Here is a 15,439-nt window from a genome sequence, read left to right as displayed (position 1 = left end):
TGGATAATTTATAAAAAATTAGTTGATGGTGTGGTAAGAAGATAATGTAATGAAAGAGAAAGAAAACCCTTGCTCTCTGATAAAACCCTAAAGAAAAAATTATTTTTGTGTGTGATGTAGTTGAAGCAGTCGCCGTGAAACATTGCTATCTTTTGACTCACGCGTGCAAGGATATAGCTCAAGTTGTCACCCTTCGATATAGATTTAGAGCTACGAAGCGAGGATGATGTCTGGTTTGGGTTTAGCCGGTGCGGCACCATGAGTTTAGTCGGTATGACGTTATGGCTCTATTTGGAATGCCCGAGAGGATGTGTAGCGATGGTCTTGTTTCTTAGGTTTTTTTTTAGTCTAATAATTCCCTTGAACTATTTAGGAGTTTGATGTGGTTTATTTTTTGTTTTGGATATATTATTTTCCTTTGGCTTTTGGCTTTCGATACGGATTTGTCATTTTTGTCCTTGTAGGGCAAATTTTTATTGCAACTTTGAGTACATGGGCTTATGGTTGCTAATTCATGGATTTTAATCATTTTTTGAGTTGTGTGTATTCTCTCCATATCAATTCAACTCATTGTTGTGTTTGATCACTGTAGAAGTTTTATCCATGTTCAGAATTTTAATTGCTTTATACTTATTTTTATTTATCTTATCAACAAAATACTTTCACTCTTTTATATAATAAAAATTGTAATGAGAGATCAAGCATTTGCTAGGGATTCATTTCCCTCTTTGATGGTTTAGAAAAACTTACACTTTTTATTAATTTTTTTATAACTAAATGTTATAGTCTATTGCGAAAATGAATGACAATGTCCTTATGCATTGCTAATCATATTTGCACTTGTACAAGGGAGAACAAATTAATAGTAATAATTTGTTTAAATGAGAAATTAGTAGTATTTATGAATTTTTTAAAGGTAAAGATGAAGCTATATTGAGAGAATCAAATTTAGAATATTCGGTGTTTGAATTAGAAGCCTGTTGCGCCTATGATTTTTAGGAATAAGCCAACTGACTAATAAAGTTGTGAAAATGATTTATTGTTCTCTAATTATATGGTCAAGTGCCCTCCAAATGTCCGGTGTGTCTTGTGTTGTAGCCGCCGTGAGAATTCAGACATGAAAACGCACAAGGACATTGACGTAATTTTGCAGTCCCATTTACTCCGAGAGAGAAAAGAGAGACTCGCGCGTGTTGCTCTGTTTTGACAAGAACAACTTCACTTCCCCACCTCCATAAAGTGGATTGAAATCTCTTCTCTCTCTCATCCACCACCACCACAAATTGCTCCTAAATTTTCACATATCGTGAAAAATTCATTTTATTCTCGTGAGATTAACCATTTACAAGCTACCAACTCTCCCTAACAACTTCAAGTTATAAACATTACAATAATTACTGGTCAATATTATTAATAAGCCACCCAAATTTGCACATTTGTAATATTTATTTATTTATTTTTTATATTAAAAAAAGTGGGGTTTATGACTTTATTCCTAGCTTTAGCTTGTAGAGAGTTGAATAATGGGAATGGGATTCTGAAAAAAGAATAGAAAGGAGCAGTTTGAGAGAGAGAGAGAGAGAGAGAGAGAAGAAAAATAAAAGGAAGAGAGAGAGAGAATCTGGTGGGCTTTGAGCTGTGATTTAGCTGTCTTTTGATGTGTAATCTCTCTCTCTCTATTTCACTGGTACAAACTACACAAACACACATCTCCAAAATCCCTAGAAAACAGCCCCCACTCCCCTCCCAACCCCTTTCTTCCTCCTCAAACCCCAAACCCCCAAAAACTCTCTCTCTTTCTCTCTCTTCTTTCCTACATTTTCTTCCTCTCAGATCTCAAGGTCCCCAAAACCCCATTTGCAATCTCAGCAGAGAAAAGAGAGAGAAACAAAGGAAAGGGTTTTTCTTTTTCTTTTTAAATTTTCCTTTTTTTTTTTTGTGAGCTATAAGCTTAAACAAATTTAAAGTGGCATTTGGAGATTCAGATGTCTCATGTGAGATGAAGAAGAAGACCACCCTCCTTGATCTCTCACTTCTTCTCATCACCTTCGTTCTCGCCTCCTCATCACTCTCTGTCGTCTGTGGTGCTCAGGAGCACCACCACCATAACGGCATTATCAGCCATGGAGCTCTCTCCCACGCCGAAGCCCTCTACATCAAGCAGCGCCAGCTCCTCTACTACAGGGACGAGTTCGGCGACCGAGGCGAGCTAGTCACCGTCGACCCATCTCTGGTTTTCGAGAACCAGAGAATCAGAAATGCTTACATAGCTTTACAAGCTTGGAAGCAAGCCATTCTCTCCGACCCGCTTAATCTCACCGGTAATTGGGTCGGATCTAATGTCTGCAACTACACCGGAGTCTTCTGCACAAAAGCCCTAGACAACAGCTCCATCCGAACCGTAGCTGGGATTGATCTTAACCATGGCGACATTGCTGGGTACTTGCCTGAAGAGCTTGGGCTGCTTGCAGATCTCGCATTGTTCCACATCAACTCCAACCGCTTCTGCGGGACTGTGCCTCACAAGTTCAAGCAGCTCAAGCTGCTCTTTGAGCTCGATATCAGCAACAATCGGTTTGCTGGGAAGTTTCCTCGGGTTGTTCTTCAGCTGCCAAAGCTGAAATTTTTGGATCTGAGGTTCAATGAGTTCGAAGGGACTGTGCCCAAGGAGCTGTTCGACAAGGACTTGGACGCCATTTTCATCAACCACAACAGGTTCAGGTTCGATCTGCCGGACAACTTCGGGAACTCGCCGGTCTCCGTCATCGTCCTCGCAAACAACAAGTTCCACGGCTGCGTTCCGGCGAGCCTGGGCAACATGTCGAACCTCAACGAGATCATTCTGATGAACAATGGGTTCAGGTCCTGCTTGCCGGAGGAGATTGGGATGCTCAAGAACTTGACGGTGTTTGATGTGAGCTTCAACCAGTTCTTGGGTTCGCTGCCGGAGACGATTGGAGGGATGGTGAGCTTGGAGCAGCTCAATGTGGCCCACAACTTGCTGTCTGGGACGATTCCGGCGAGTATTTGCTCGCTGCCGAGGCTGCAGAATTTCACTTACTCTTACAACTTCTTCACCGGCGAGCCCCCGGTGTGTCTGGGCTTGGCGGGTTTCGATGATAAGAGGAATTGCTTGCCGAATAGGCCGGCGCAGAGGCCGGCGGCGAAGTGTAAGTCGTTCTTGTCTAGGCCTGTGGATTGTAAGTCTTTTAGATGTAAACCTTTTGTTCCTTCTTTGCCTTCTCCTCCTCCGCCTTCGCCGCCGCCTGTTGCGGTTCCTTCACCGCCTCCCCCGGTTGCTTTACCCCAATCACCACCCCCACCACCGCCTCCAGTTTACTCACCACCCCCACCACCTCCGTCACCGCTACCCCCACCACCACCACCGCCACCACCTCCACCTCCCCCGCCACCACCACCTCCACCTCCCCCGCCACCACCTCCCCCACCACCACCGCCACCACCGCCACCTCCCCCATCACCATCACCTCCACCGCCATCGCCATCACCACCACCACCACCAGTTTACTCTTCACCACCGCCGCCAACAGCATCGCCACCACCTCCACCAACAGCATCGCCGCCATATTGTGTGCGGCCCCCACCACCCCCGCCACCAAATTCACCACCACCACCGGCTCCATTGAGCTCTCCACCTCCACCTTCTCCTTACCTTTACAATTCACCTCCACCCCCACCTCCTCATTCACCACCACCACCTCCACATTCACCACCACCACCAATTTATCCGTATCCATCACCTCCACCTCCCGTCCATTCCCCACCTCCCCCAGTGTACCAGTCCCCTCCACCACCACCACCACTTTGTATGGAGCCACCCCCTCCACCTTCGCCACCACCACCATGTATTGAGTACTCACCACCACCACCACCACCAACTCCCATTGTGTACTTGCCCCCACCTTCACCCTCACCACCACCTCCTGTCTATTCTTCCCCACCTCCACCAGTCTACCAGTCCCCTTCCCCACCACCACCGGTTCAATATAGTTCTCCACCCCCACCTGTTCACTACAGTTTCCCACCCCCACCATCACCATCCCCACCACCCCCAATTCCGTGTGAAACGCCACCACCTCATTCATCACCACCACCACCGTCGCCACCGGTTCACTACAGTTCACCACCACCGCCAATTGTTTATGAAAGCCCACCGCCCCCCACTCCTGTATATGAGGGCCCATTGCCACCCATCTTTGGAGTTCCATACGCGTCTCCTCCGCCACCACCCTTCTATTGATGATTCTTTTGAGAATTTTCCTCCTCTAACCTTTCCTGGAGCGTCACATCACACAAAACTACCCAGAGTCAGTATTGGAAGTCACGGCTTCTCTTCCCTCCCCACACCAACTCTTCTTTCTCTTTTGGGCAATTCTCGTCGCTCGTGGAGGAAGAACAAAAAGAAAAAGAAAAAGAATGAAATTTGGGATTGTATGCAATTCTTGAAGTTAATCACCATTTCGGCAACTGCCAACAAATGTCTCAAGAAGCAGAGAAGAGGTGAAAGCATAGATGTAATATCATCAGTATAGAGTGAGAGAGAGGTAAGAGGAGAAAGTCTCTCCCATATTTATTTGAATTTGTTATGGATATTTGAGTTGTGAAAATAAAAATGGCAGAGAAACATTGGGTTGCAGAGAATGTGTATGTATAGGGATGCATTTGGAGACCGTAATTCAGGCTACAAACACAGCAGCCGCACCTTCCTTCTGCTGCTGCTGCTATTGCTGCTGGGTTTGTGGTGGGTTTTATTGTTATTGTCTCTTTTATATCATAATCATACTTTTGTTTCTTCTCAATTTCCAAATTTTATAGTATAATCATGAACATTTTACATGTATTAATTCTCAGAGTTTACATCTTTCCACTTCCCTTCCAATTTGTTTCTGTTGTGGTATGAGATTGAATGAAAGCTGCCTGTGTCGTATGCTCAATCCATTTGTTCAATCTTCACTCAGTCTCCGAAAAAAGGCTATTGCTGTTGGGTGGTTGTTGAATGAATAATATTGATGTCTGTATCAATCAATCAATCAATCAATCATTCATTCATTCATTAAGCAAATGCAAGACTTTGTTGTTTGTGTCAATGAGATTCTGGGAAATGGAATTGGATTGATGAGGAATTCATGTGGTGCATTGCAATTTGCATGCAGCATTTGATGTGTATGAATCATAAAGCAAATGCAAGACTTTGTTGTTTGTTGTTTGTGTCATTGAGATTCTAGGAAATGGAATTTGGATTGATGAGGAATCAATGTACATTGCAGCATTAGTGGTTGTCAATGACACAGCAGAGACTCACAGAGACACCAGGCTAGAATTTTGTATATATATATATAATTCAGGGATTAAGTTTAGGGCAATGGCTTTATCATTTTGTTGATTTGGCCAAGGTGATAGGTAGGTCATAGAAGGGGTGGAGGGTCCTTAATTTTCGATCGAGAGTGCAGGTCCCAATTGGCAAATTGAGATGATGGTAGGACCCGAGTCTCATCTCATAGATTGGGTGGTGCTACATTCAATTCATGATCTGAGTTTTTCTTCATTAGATTAAACTAATACTGTTAGGGGCTGATATCATCATGATTCATGTGCATCTCCTTCGAAGTTCTAATATCAAATCAAATGTGGTATTTGAAATTTCGAATTCAAAAAAACTGGTTACTTCATGCTCACACTTGTTCCCCATTGGAATTTGAAATCCTCTTTCCTACTTTGCTCATGAAAAAGCTCCAAACGAGCCTTCTTTTTACTCCTTCCCATTCATCATCATGAATGTATGGTGTTTGTCGTTGACTCTTGTCATTACACTTTTACTCTTTTCTCGTTATAAATCTTTAGACAATCTCTTTCTCCTTTTTCCAATTAACAAATCTCAACAGCAGATGTTCCTTTTGAAATAAAAATTGAGTTGGAGCCGACTTCTTGTTGTAGCTTATTTGTAATTACGATCCAAGGTCCTTTTCCTTGCATACATAGATTATGCTAGTTGACCAGGGCAATGAGTCCTCTCCCTTTCACCTAAATTCGAGCTCCTATCCTCCTCGTAGTTTAGACTATTGCTTGTTTGTATAGTAACTATAATAAGCACGGCAAGAAAAGTCTCTACCCAAGTTTTTCTGGACACTTCCGGATGAAACTTTATTACCTTTATCGTGTAAGTGGAACCATCCATCAATGCTGTATTGCCACCATCCACACAGAGCATCACCACATGCACATAAATTGGTACTTGATTGCGATGATGACCCATACATTTTGCCAACTTTCATGTGCTGTAGATTCACAATTGGCCTGTCTTTCATTGCTGCACTCAAACTTGAAGCCCCATGCAGTGCAGAGTGCAGACCAAAATCGAGTGAGGCTCATAATTCTATTCTACACCCTGTCAAGTACCACCCACCGCCTCAATTTTAGCAATTGGCTCTCCTCTGTCTATATATACGAGATCCTGCCATTTGTTTCATGAAAATGACAACCCAAAACCAGAGAAGATCGTCAAGTCTCATATATCATGTGGGTTGTTGGGAAATTGGAGTGCAAATCAAAACAGCTCAAGCACAAATTTCTTGTGGGATTTTCCCCATATTCATTCATGCTATGGAAATTTGGAAAAGTGGCAATCTTTTTAACACATAAAGGATGATTTTTATTTTTTATTTTTTATTTCGAACAATGCTTGTAATTCAAAATTTTGCAAGAAATTTATAGCTCAAGTAATTAATAATAGTTATTCTTGCACTTGAGATTCGGTGTTTGAATCCCCTCCCCACTGTCGCTTGTATTAAAAATAAGTACAAAACTTTGGCCCGCTTAACATTTTTAGAGCCATTCAGTTGTACTGGAAGTAGAGCTGAGCTAGACTGCATCCACATGTCCCTTTCTAGTTCTCTGTGGAAGAAAAACAAGATGCATAGAAATTCAATCGAAAGATAGTGATGTTTAATGGAAATGGGGCCTGATTGGATGAAGAGCCACATGGGATGTTAGCGCTTTTTCACAACATATTTGTAACGCAAAATTTAAAATGCAACAAGTTGGTTGACTTGTTTTCAACTACCATTTATATATGGGCCTCTCTCTCTCTCTCTCTCTCTCTCTCTCTCTCTCTCCAGCCTGCCTGTGTGATTAGGTCATCGCAGGACCATATGAAAAACAAAAATACTCTACATAAGCAGAGTAAAAAAACATTAAACTAATTAATATGATATATGCATAGAAACAAAAAGGATTAACAAAGAAAAAGTAGAAGAGAAACATGGATGCCATTTCCATATCCCATATGTATAAAAAAAAATATTGCTTCTTTGTTTTGTTCTTTGCCTTGTAATAAAAAAGTTATTACTTTTCGAATGAGTATTTGGCAAACTATTGAAGATGGCCGGCAAATTCATGATTCTCCATCTACTTAATTAATTCATTAATTAATGGGCATAGTTGATTAGTTCCCTGCCACAAAAGTCTCTCGCATAGAAAAATCGAGGAATCATTTATCATCTGCTTAATTTTAGCAGAGCTGCCTTATTAATGCCGCTTGGTGTACAAGTGTTGACTCAATAATTGAAATGTTTCACCTATCGAAATAAAATTTGAAAGCCAACGAGATCTAGTCCAGTGGAAAAATGTCTTAATTTGCAGATCAATAATCTCAGGTTCGAACCCCCATCCTCATGGCACCTTGATTGGTAGTGTGTATGAGAAACTCCTTCTCTTTTATAGTTTAGACTATCGCTTATTATTATTATTATTTTAAAAAAAAATTGAAATGTTGCAGGTTAAAAGAACAAAGGCAGCTAGCCCAAAACCCCTTAAAAAACCAAATGAGCCTGAAATTGGATTAGTAATGGAAACAGGCCTGAGTGAACCAAGCAGCCCAACAACTTATATTACATCTGCACTTGACCATTTTGAGCCTTAGATTTGGAGTTTGAGCTAATCTTCTACAAATACAAATAAGAGACCATTAACTTTACCAAACAATCTTTAAGCCAAAGCCCATAACTAGAAAAAGGCCTGCCCTTCAAAATCTCCTACCAAAGCTTCCTTCCATTATATTTTCACCTACTTTATCTTGTCTTCACTTGTGGCTCTTTGGCAGTGCCAATCTCTTCACTCCTTTCGGCCCTTTCTGTGTCATATCACATCTTAGCTGCAAACATTTGACAAAACTAGGCCAGTTGGAACCCAAAAAGCAAGAGAAAACGAAAACCAAAGTGTTTTTTAATAGGATCTTTCCTACTGAGAAGAGCAATACACTACACTCACCCACACTATACGGATGTTAGGACTCGAATTCAAAACCTGAAAGTAGTGGCGAACCTATTAAGACGCAAGGAGGTGCACTACACCTCCCCTTGCCAGAAAAGCCATCATAGGTGTTGCATATTGCACCTTTCCTTAGCCTTGGAGTTGCACAACAGGTGTTCGACGAAAAGCCTAAGAGAAGTCTTGTTGCGTGCTTTGTTGCATTGCTGTGCATTGCCTTGATCTTAATTTTTTCTTTAAAAATCCTGGGATTAAAAAATAAAAAACGAATCCTGCCATTCCTTGAGCATTAATTGGGCATGCACAATTCCTTATTTAAGTGGGATTGGGAGTTCTATTTATAAAGGACCAATTTAACATTACCCAATTTTATTTAGTGTGCGTGCATCATAAGAATTATGCAGTTTTCTTTTTCCTTCTTGAGACGCCAATCCAAAGTAAGTTGGATGCATATTTTTTTTCTTCTTGAGCAAACGACAATTTTGTTTATTCAATTTTTTTTTCTTGTTTTAATAATAATTTTTTCTTATTTAGCTCTCTCTGTATTGCACCTTCGCTAAAAAGTTCCCAAGTCCGATAGTTCCTGGGAGAGCAATTACTCCAATCCAAACCACTACACTAGTGAGTCCTTCGCCAAAGGTTTTTTATTTTACACGGTTCAATAGTTTATTTAAGTATGATGACCTATGGATGCGTAATTATGAGCAAAGGACCAGTGTGAGTTGATACCATTAACAGCATAAAGTATAAATCTTGATTTAACAGAAGATCGGTCCTTGATTGACGGCGATGGCCTAAAACATCAGCCTTTGAAAATTACCCATCTTGGGTGAAAAAAGAAAAGGAAAAAAGTGAAAGTAATTATTTAAATATTTCATTTGTTAAAATTGTGATGGTGGCTCAAGTTACGAGCACGTGCATGCACGGATCCAAACATAAATAAAAGAGAACGTAGCAGTCAGAAATTTCATACAAGATTCCTTCTTTGATTTGTCTCTTCTTCTTTTTCTTTTTCTTTTTTTAAATTCTTAATTTGTTAAATAATGCATTTATTCTTTTTATTTATTTATTTATTTAATTTTATGGAGCTCCGCCGAATCGAAAAGTGAATGTTCACGTTCATCTATATAAATTCCGTTAGATAATATCGTCGTCCGTCTGGTTTGCAACGATTATTTTGTTAATTAAAACAATTGACTGCCATAAAATAAAAATAAAATTACCTAGCGAGCCCACAGTAAAAAAGATATTTTATGGGTGCGTGACGTCGTTATTCCAAGTGATGGTGAAATTGTGGTTTTCAATGTCTGTTGAAAATGCATGTAGTTGATTGACTAATACAATCAACATATTATTATTATTTAATTTTGTTGGCACGTCGTTATTCCAAATACTTATGAAATGAGTTTACGGAAAAGATGAAAAGAACATACGGTTTGTATTTTTTTTGGAAAAACAGAGGCTATGATCATGATTCATGGCCACCATTATAACTAAAACATAATTATGTTAGGCATGTACCAAATCTGTTTGGCGTGGAATAAACCTAATCAAGATTAATGAGTGCATTAATTACCCATCATTTTAATCTTGTCAGCGCGAACAGAAATAAAGAAGAAGAAGAAAACTAGTTTGGTTTGGATGAGTGTTTGTTTTTGTATAATGCGTAACACAATTGTTTTTATACCTTGAAAGATACGATACGACTGAGGAGCGGAGGAGTCAGTAAAAGCTTTACGGCGGGAAAAAGAAAGAAAGGAAGGAAACAAGGCAAAGCAAAACCTACTCAAAGCCAAAGCAATCAATATATATATCTCTCTCTATCTCTTTCGCTTTCTCTATATCTATTTAGTAATTTCCCTTCTCTCTCTCTCTCTCTCTCTCTCTCTCTCTGTTGTCGTAGAGACTTTGAAACACACAGAAAACAGAGAGAGAGTCTCAGAGGTCCTGCTTTGTTCTGTCGTACGTCCATTTGTGCATTGCCAGTTTGCCACCTTGGTCACTCATTCTTTCTTTCTCAGGTACTTTCTCTCATTCATTCAAAAACAAACCTTCAATTTCTGTAATTTCTGTCTTATTTTCTCGATGGCTTTTTTGTTTTGATTTCTGTAAGTTGTTCTAGCTAGTCAAAGACTGAATCTTTTCTTGTTTTTTGTGTGTGTGTGATTGATTTGTACGTGGGTGTTTGCTCAAATTTGATTCTTTGATTACATTTTCAGTGTCTTTTTGTCTGTTCATTTTGTACTGCAAATCCCAAGAGAAGCTTTTATTTAGCATTGTTCCGATGATCACTAGGCGTAAATGCTTGATTTTGTCTTTGTATTTTTCTCAACGACCAAGCAAAGAGTAAAGTAAATTATTTTCATATATTATTTTCTGGGACTTGTCCCCTTTGCCTTCTCCTGGGTTGTCTTCTTTGGACACAGCCTAAACCAAAACATTTGTATACATAGACTCAGATTTCAAGTTTGCCAAAACATAACTCTCCATTATTAGCTCTTTATCTTTTTAGGACCTAGAAAAGAAAGAAAAAGAAAAGGAAAAAGAAAAGCCGGACCTAGCATAGCATTTGAGGGTATAATCGTCCTAGAGTAAGTTCTGGAGTTCAATGGAAGGGAAGATATTCAGGCACAGAGCACGCTTGGACTGGAAGAAATGGTCTCTTAGTTAATAATATAAAACAATACAATTAATAAACAAAAAGGCAAAGAAACCAAAACGAAAAAAAATTCTGATAGCTTGGAATAACACGTCACCTACCCCCAGGAGTGGAGCAACAAATCAACGAAATGAAAGATTCTTTCTTTGTTTCTGCTTCATCAAAAAGTCTGAACTTGTGGGGTCCAATCATAAAGCTCTCTCTCTCTCTCTCTCTCTCTAAACAAGTCGTCTAAAACTAAAAGCCTCAAGCAGAGAGCCATTTGGCGTGTGTGCTTGCTTCTATTCTATGCTCCTGCATTGGTTTGATTTGAACTATTGTGCAAAGAATCAGGCTCCATTATCAATCAACTAGGAGAATAATATGCTCTTCAGCTCTCTCTCTCTCTCTCTCTCTCTCTCATCAACTATACAATTCTTGTCGTACAATTCACGTTTGTGTTTTTATGCTCCTTTTGGGCAGCAACTCAACTGGCAAAAGGCATCACAGTTAATATTTTGTGATCACTTTCTTTGAGACGTTGAGAATGTTTTCATTCCAAAAAGCAAAACTGAACAAACAAACCACCTCAAGGATAATGTTAATCAATAAATGGGTTTGAGTGTTTATTACTTGCAAACTTTGTGCACAAGTTGCTTCTTTTGGGCAGGAATTTGTGCACAGCACAAGTATTGTGATGATATAGTGTTTTACTTATATATAGAATAGAAAGATGGGGTTGGGGAAAGGTATGTGTTTAAGTTACATTTTTGGGCTGGACAGAATCTATGACTTCACAATCACAACCCATGTTGCTAATACTTGCTGAGATTTGAGCCCAACATTTCAATGGTCAGTTTTGACGCTTAGGTAACTGTATCTGCTCCTATGATGCATGTGACCTTTTTTTTTTTGGGTGGGATTTTTCAACTGTGCAGGGGAAGACAGAAACTGAGAGTGACAGAGAGAAAAACCCAACTGGTTGTTTTGCTAAACTGATGATTTCTGTGAAGAACAAGAGAGCCTGAATGGAGTAGAAATGGAGAGCGGTTATGCAAAACACCAGTTTAAGTCATGGCTCAGCCAATTCCGCAATGGCTCCAATCCTTGGATGGCCAGATATGTCTACGGCTTTATGTTCTTAATAGCAAATCTTCTGGCATGGGCCGTCCGGGATTATGGAGGCAGCGTGTTGACGGAGATGGAAAGTAAGAATTGCTCTTCTCTGCTCCTTTCCTTCATATCATGCTCTACATTTTTATTAACACCTCTTGGCTGCTGCTGTGTGTGAGTTCAGGATTAAAAGGATGCCATGGTGTGAAAGATTGTTTGGGTGCACAAGGGGTTCTGCGTGTCAGCTTGGCATGCTTTGTATCCTTCTCTGCTATGCTTTCTTGAAATTTCCTGCGAAAATGTATCAGTCTTTGAAGGGTTTCGATATAAATGCCAAACTTGTTATATCACTCTTCTTGACCTTTTGTGTAACTGTTCGTTAATCTTTTGCTGTTTTGTCTCCGAATGGATTAAAGTAAACTAAGCCTTAATACTTGATCAGATGTTTTATTTCACAATGTTTCTTTCGACGGCTGGTGCATCAAAGTTGAAGGAGCCTAGAGATTCATGGCAATCTGGATGGTGGTCTGCCAAGATTGTCCTCTGGGTTACTTTCATTATTATTCCCTTTTTGCTTCCTGCTGCAATCATTCAGCTCTATGGTTAGTATAATCCCATTTCCCAAAAACCTCAAACTGTTTTTTCTTTCTTCATTTTAATTTCATTTCAAAAATACCCAATTTCTTGTCACTAATACAAATCTTTTGGCAGGGGAGATTGCGCATTTTGGTGCCGGGTATCATTCTATCCTTTTATTAATTCCTGTCTTTATCATGTAAATTTTTTCTTTTGAAATGTGTTTCCTGAAGTTGGAGACAAACTAAAAATCTTAGTCTTGTTTTAACTAGTTTTAGTATTGTATTGTTTATCAGGGTATTTCTCCTGATTCAGCTAATAAGCATAATAAGTTTCATTACATGGCTGAACGATTGCTGTCAGTCTTCCAAATCAGAAAGATGGTAAGACTTTGTTTAAACTAACTCAGGTCTCTGCTTGTTTGGGTATTGAAAACAAATTCCATGCAGCTACTAGCCATATTCATTACTTGGATTTTGCAGCTAATTTAAATTTAGGTTTTCACTGCAGCCAAATTCATATCATGCTACTTGCAACTACCGCATATGTTTTATGCTTAACGGGGATCATATTGATGTACATATGGTATGCACCAGAACCATCTTGCCTCCTCAACATTTTCTTCATTACGTGGACATTAGTACTTCTACAACTCATGACCAGTGTCTCTCTCCACCCGAAAGTAAGTTCTGGTTATCACCTTGCCTTCTACTTCATTCTTCTTCTAATCTGGTTTGCTTGCTAACTTCCACCTGAAATAGGTGAATGCTGGCATTTTGACTCCAGGGCTCATGGGGCTCTATATAGTATTCATCTGCTGGTTTGCCATTAGAAGGTAGGGTTTTTAATCTCTTCTCCGACTTGACTTAAATTCTTGTTGGATGATATGCCATGCTTCCTTCACTGTTTTGACCCTCCAATCAAGAGATGTGTATTGACTTCGAATGAAGTCTATACCTGCCTATGAGTTTGGTTGATATATTTCTTTCAGAGAATATCTGTCATCAAAATTTGTTTGCTTTAACGCGCAGTGAGCCAACAGGGGAAAGTTGCAACAGGAAGGCAGAAGCTTCAAACAAAACAGATTGGCTCACCATCATAGTAATACTCTACTTAATGATGTTCATATAAATTCTAAATGCATATTAAATCTGCTACTTCTATGTCTCACCCCTTACTGATATTATCTTGAATCTAAACAAAGAAGACAATGAATTACAAACACTAACATGTATGTAGTCTTCATTAATAGCACCACATGAGGTTTAGAACTTCTCTTATATGTATTGGAATGACCAACAACAGAAACTTTTGAGTTTACACAGCTTGCATTGCAAACTTTCATCTCTTTCTTGTCTCCCACACCAAAATGTGACAATGACTCATTTGTTGACAGAGCTTTGTCATTGCCGTACTTGCGATGGTTATTGCAACATTCTCAACGGGGATAGATTCTAAATGCTTTCAGGTTTGCTCGACTGCCTGAATAACCTCTAATTGGTCATTTATAGCTCCCTTAAAATGCACCTGACAGTATCTGCAGTTCAGGAAGGATGAGACAGAATCTGAGGATGATGTTCCATACGGTTATGGCTTCTTCCATTTCGTTTTTGCCACAGGAGCAATGTACTTTGCAATGCTGTTGATTGGTTGGAATACTCATCAATCTATGAAAAAGTATTTTCTCCTGTCTTGTGACTTCGCTATTAATTTACATCTTTGTGAATAAATTGAACACCCTTCTTCTTTCTTGGTTCCTCAATAAGTTGCTCCCCTTCTGCAGATTTACAATTGATGTGGGATGGGCCAGCACATGGGTGAGGATTGTGAACGAGTGGATCGCTGTCTGCGTGTATTGTGAGTATAAGATTCTGCATTTGAGTTTTGGATGTCATGTGGAAATTGTTGTTTCTGAGAGGAAATTTCTGTTTTGCAGTATGGATGCTGATTGCTCCAATCATATGGAAGAGCAGACAAACGGCGGAATCTGCATAAGTTAAACAAATTTGTTTCACATCTGCCCCATTCATCAACCGTTGTACATGTGGGAATGTCTAAGCCTTGGCAAAGAGAGGATCGAAAGTTAGGAACTAAGTGCATACTCAAGAAGAGCCTCAGGTCATGGACAGCTCCACCTTCCTCTAAGGGCCTAGTAAAAAGTTAAGGAGGTATAAAAAAAAACAGCATACAAGTTACCCACATACCTAGTGTTGTGAATTCATAACACTTCCTTGTGCATATAGTGTGAGAAAATCCATTCCCTGTATGGTAGAAGAATGTAGCATCTTGTTATATGTTACAATACTGAAAAGCAAATGTCTTTAAGTGAAGGGTTTTAGATGATATTGAGCTTCTTGTTTTCCTTTTGAGGTCCATGGTTTGGTGCATGGTTGTATCATTTTGTTTCCATTCTTTGAACATTTGATTAGACGATTTTTATTTTTATTTTTTAATGACAACTTTAATACAACAAAAGTAATAAACTGATCAAATTATCTGACATAATAATTAATTAAACATGTTAAAACTAGAACTAACTAATTAATAAGATGATTATGACATAAGACATGCCTCAGTGGTTCGGAGTAGGATCCGGATCCGACCTGCTCGAGGATCTTGTAGTTCGTGATTTCCAGTCCATGTCAGTAGAATGTAGAGAGGAGGAGAAGAAGAAGAAAGGCGCTCTTGAAGAGGAGGTTAGGTTGGCTTTGAACACGCGAGAAGCTTTTCACACTCGGAAACGTGAACATGAAGGTTGTATTATTCAGTTTGCTTTGAGTGATTGAAAGCAAAGCACAAATGAAAAGCCAAAACCCAATAATGCCC

At 39.6% G+C, this 15,439-nt stretch overlaps 2 protein-coding genes across 5 annotated transcripts; both read left to right on the top strand.

Moving 5' to 3' along the window:
• Nucleotides 1-1,587: 1,587 nt before the first annotated feature.
• On the top strand, nt 1,588-4,820 carry LRX3 (Leucine-rich repeat (LRR) family protein). The gene has a single exon (XM_088243894.1). The coding sequence runs from the start codon at nt 2,000-2,002 to the stop codon at nt 4,259-4,261; it is 2,262 nt and encodes a 753-aa protein (XP_088100020.1). The 5' UTR covers nt 1,588-1,999; the 3' UTR covers nt 4,262-4,820.
• Nucleotides 4,821-10,126: 5,306 nt separating this feature from the next.
• Nucleotides 10,127-14,975, top strand: MEE55 (Serinc-domain containing serine and sphingolipid biosynthesis protein). 4 transcript variants are annotated; one of them, XM_021951398.2, is made up of 13 exons: nt 10,130-10,307; nt 11,863-12,132; nt 12,222-12,295; nt 12,480-12,639; nt 12,749-12,773; nt 12,910-12,996; nt 13,124-13,295; nt 13,375-13,448; nt 13,645-13,714; nt 14,010-14,081; nt 14,157-14,290; nt 14,397-14,470; nt 14,550-14,975. In XM_021951398.2, the coding sequence occupies exons 2-13, from the start codon at nt 11,964-11,966 to the stop codon at nt 14,606-14,608; spliced, it is 1,170 nt and encodes a 389-aa protein (XP_021807090.1). In that variant the 5' UTR covers nt 10,130-10,307; nt 11,863-11,963; the 3' UTR covers nt 14,609-14,975. The 4 variants fall into 4 exon arrangements, 3 of the variants coding, with proteins under 3 accessions (XP_021807090.1, XP_021807088.1, XP_088112257.1); XM_021951396.2 differs by having other exon boundaries at nt 12,749-12,812; XM_088256131.1 differs by lacking the exon at nt 10,130-10,307 and adding an exon at nt 10,834-11,776 and having other exon boundaries at nt 12,749-12,812.
• Nucleotides 14,976-15,439: the final 464 nt, after the last annotated feature.

This window comes from Prunus avium, chromosome 7 (genome assembly GCF_965620075.1).
Source record: "Prunus avium chromosome 7, drPruAviu1.hap1.1, whole genome shotgun sequence".
Classification (NCBI taxonomy): Eukaryota; Viridiplantae; Streptophyta; class Magnoliopsida; order Rosales; family Rosaceae; genus Prunus; species Prunus avium.
This window is presented reverse-complemented; position numbering and strand designations above follow the sequence as displayed.

Excerpts from the sequence above, each read along its gene's own strand:
- LRX3 (XM_088243894.1), top strand. The coding sequence starts at position 2,000 with ATGAAGAAGAAGACCACCCTCCTTGATCTCTCACTTCTTCTCATCACC.
- MEE55 (XM_021951396.2), top strand. The coding sequence starts at position 11,964 with ATGGAGAGCGGTTATGCAAAACACCAGTTTAAGTCATGGCTCAGCCAA. Across the intron at positions 12,997-13,123 it reads TCTTCCAAATCAGAAAGATG|CCAAATTCATATCATGCTAC; the intron begins GTAAGACTTTGT and ends TTTTCACTGCAG. Across the intron at positions 13,449-13,644 it reads TGCTGGTTTGCCATTAGAAG|TGAGCCAACAGGGGAAAGTT; the intron begins GTAGGGTTTTTA and ends TTTAACGCGCAG.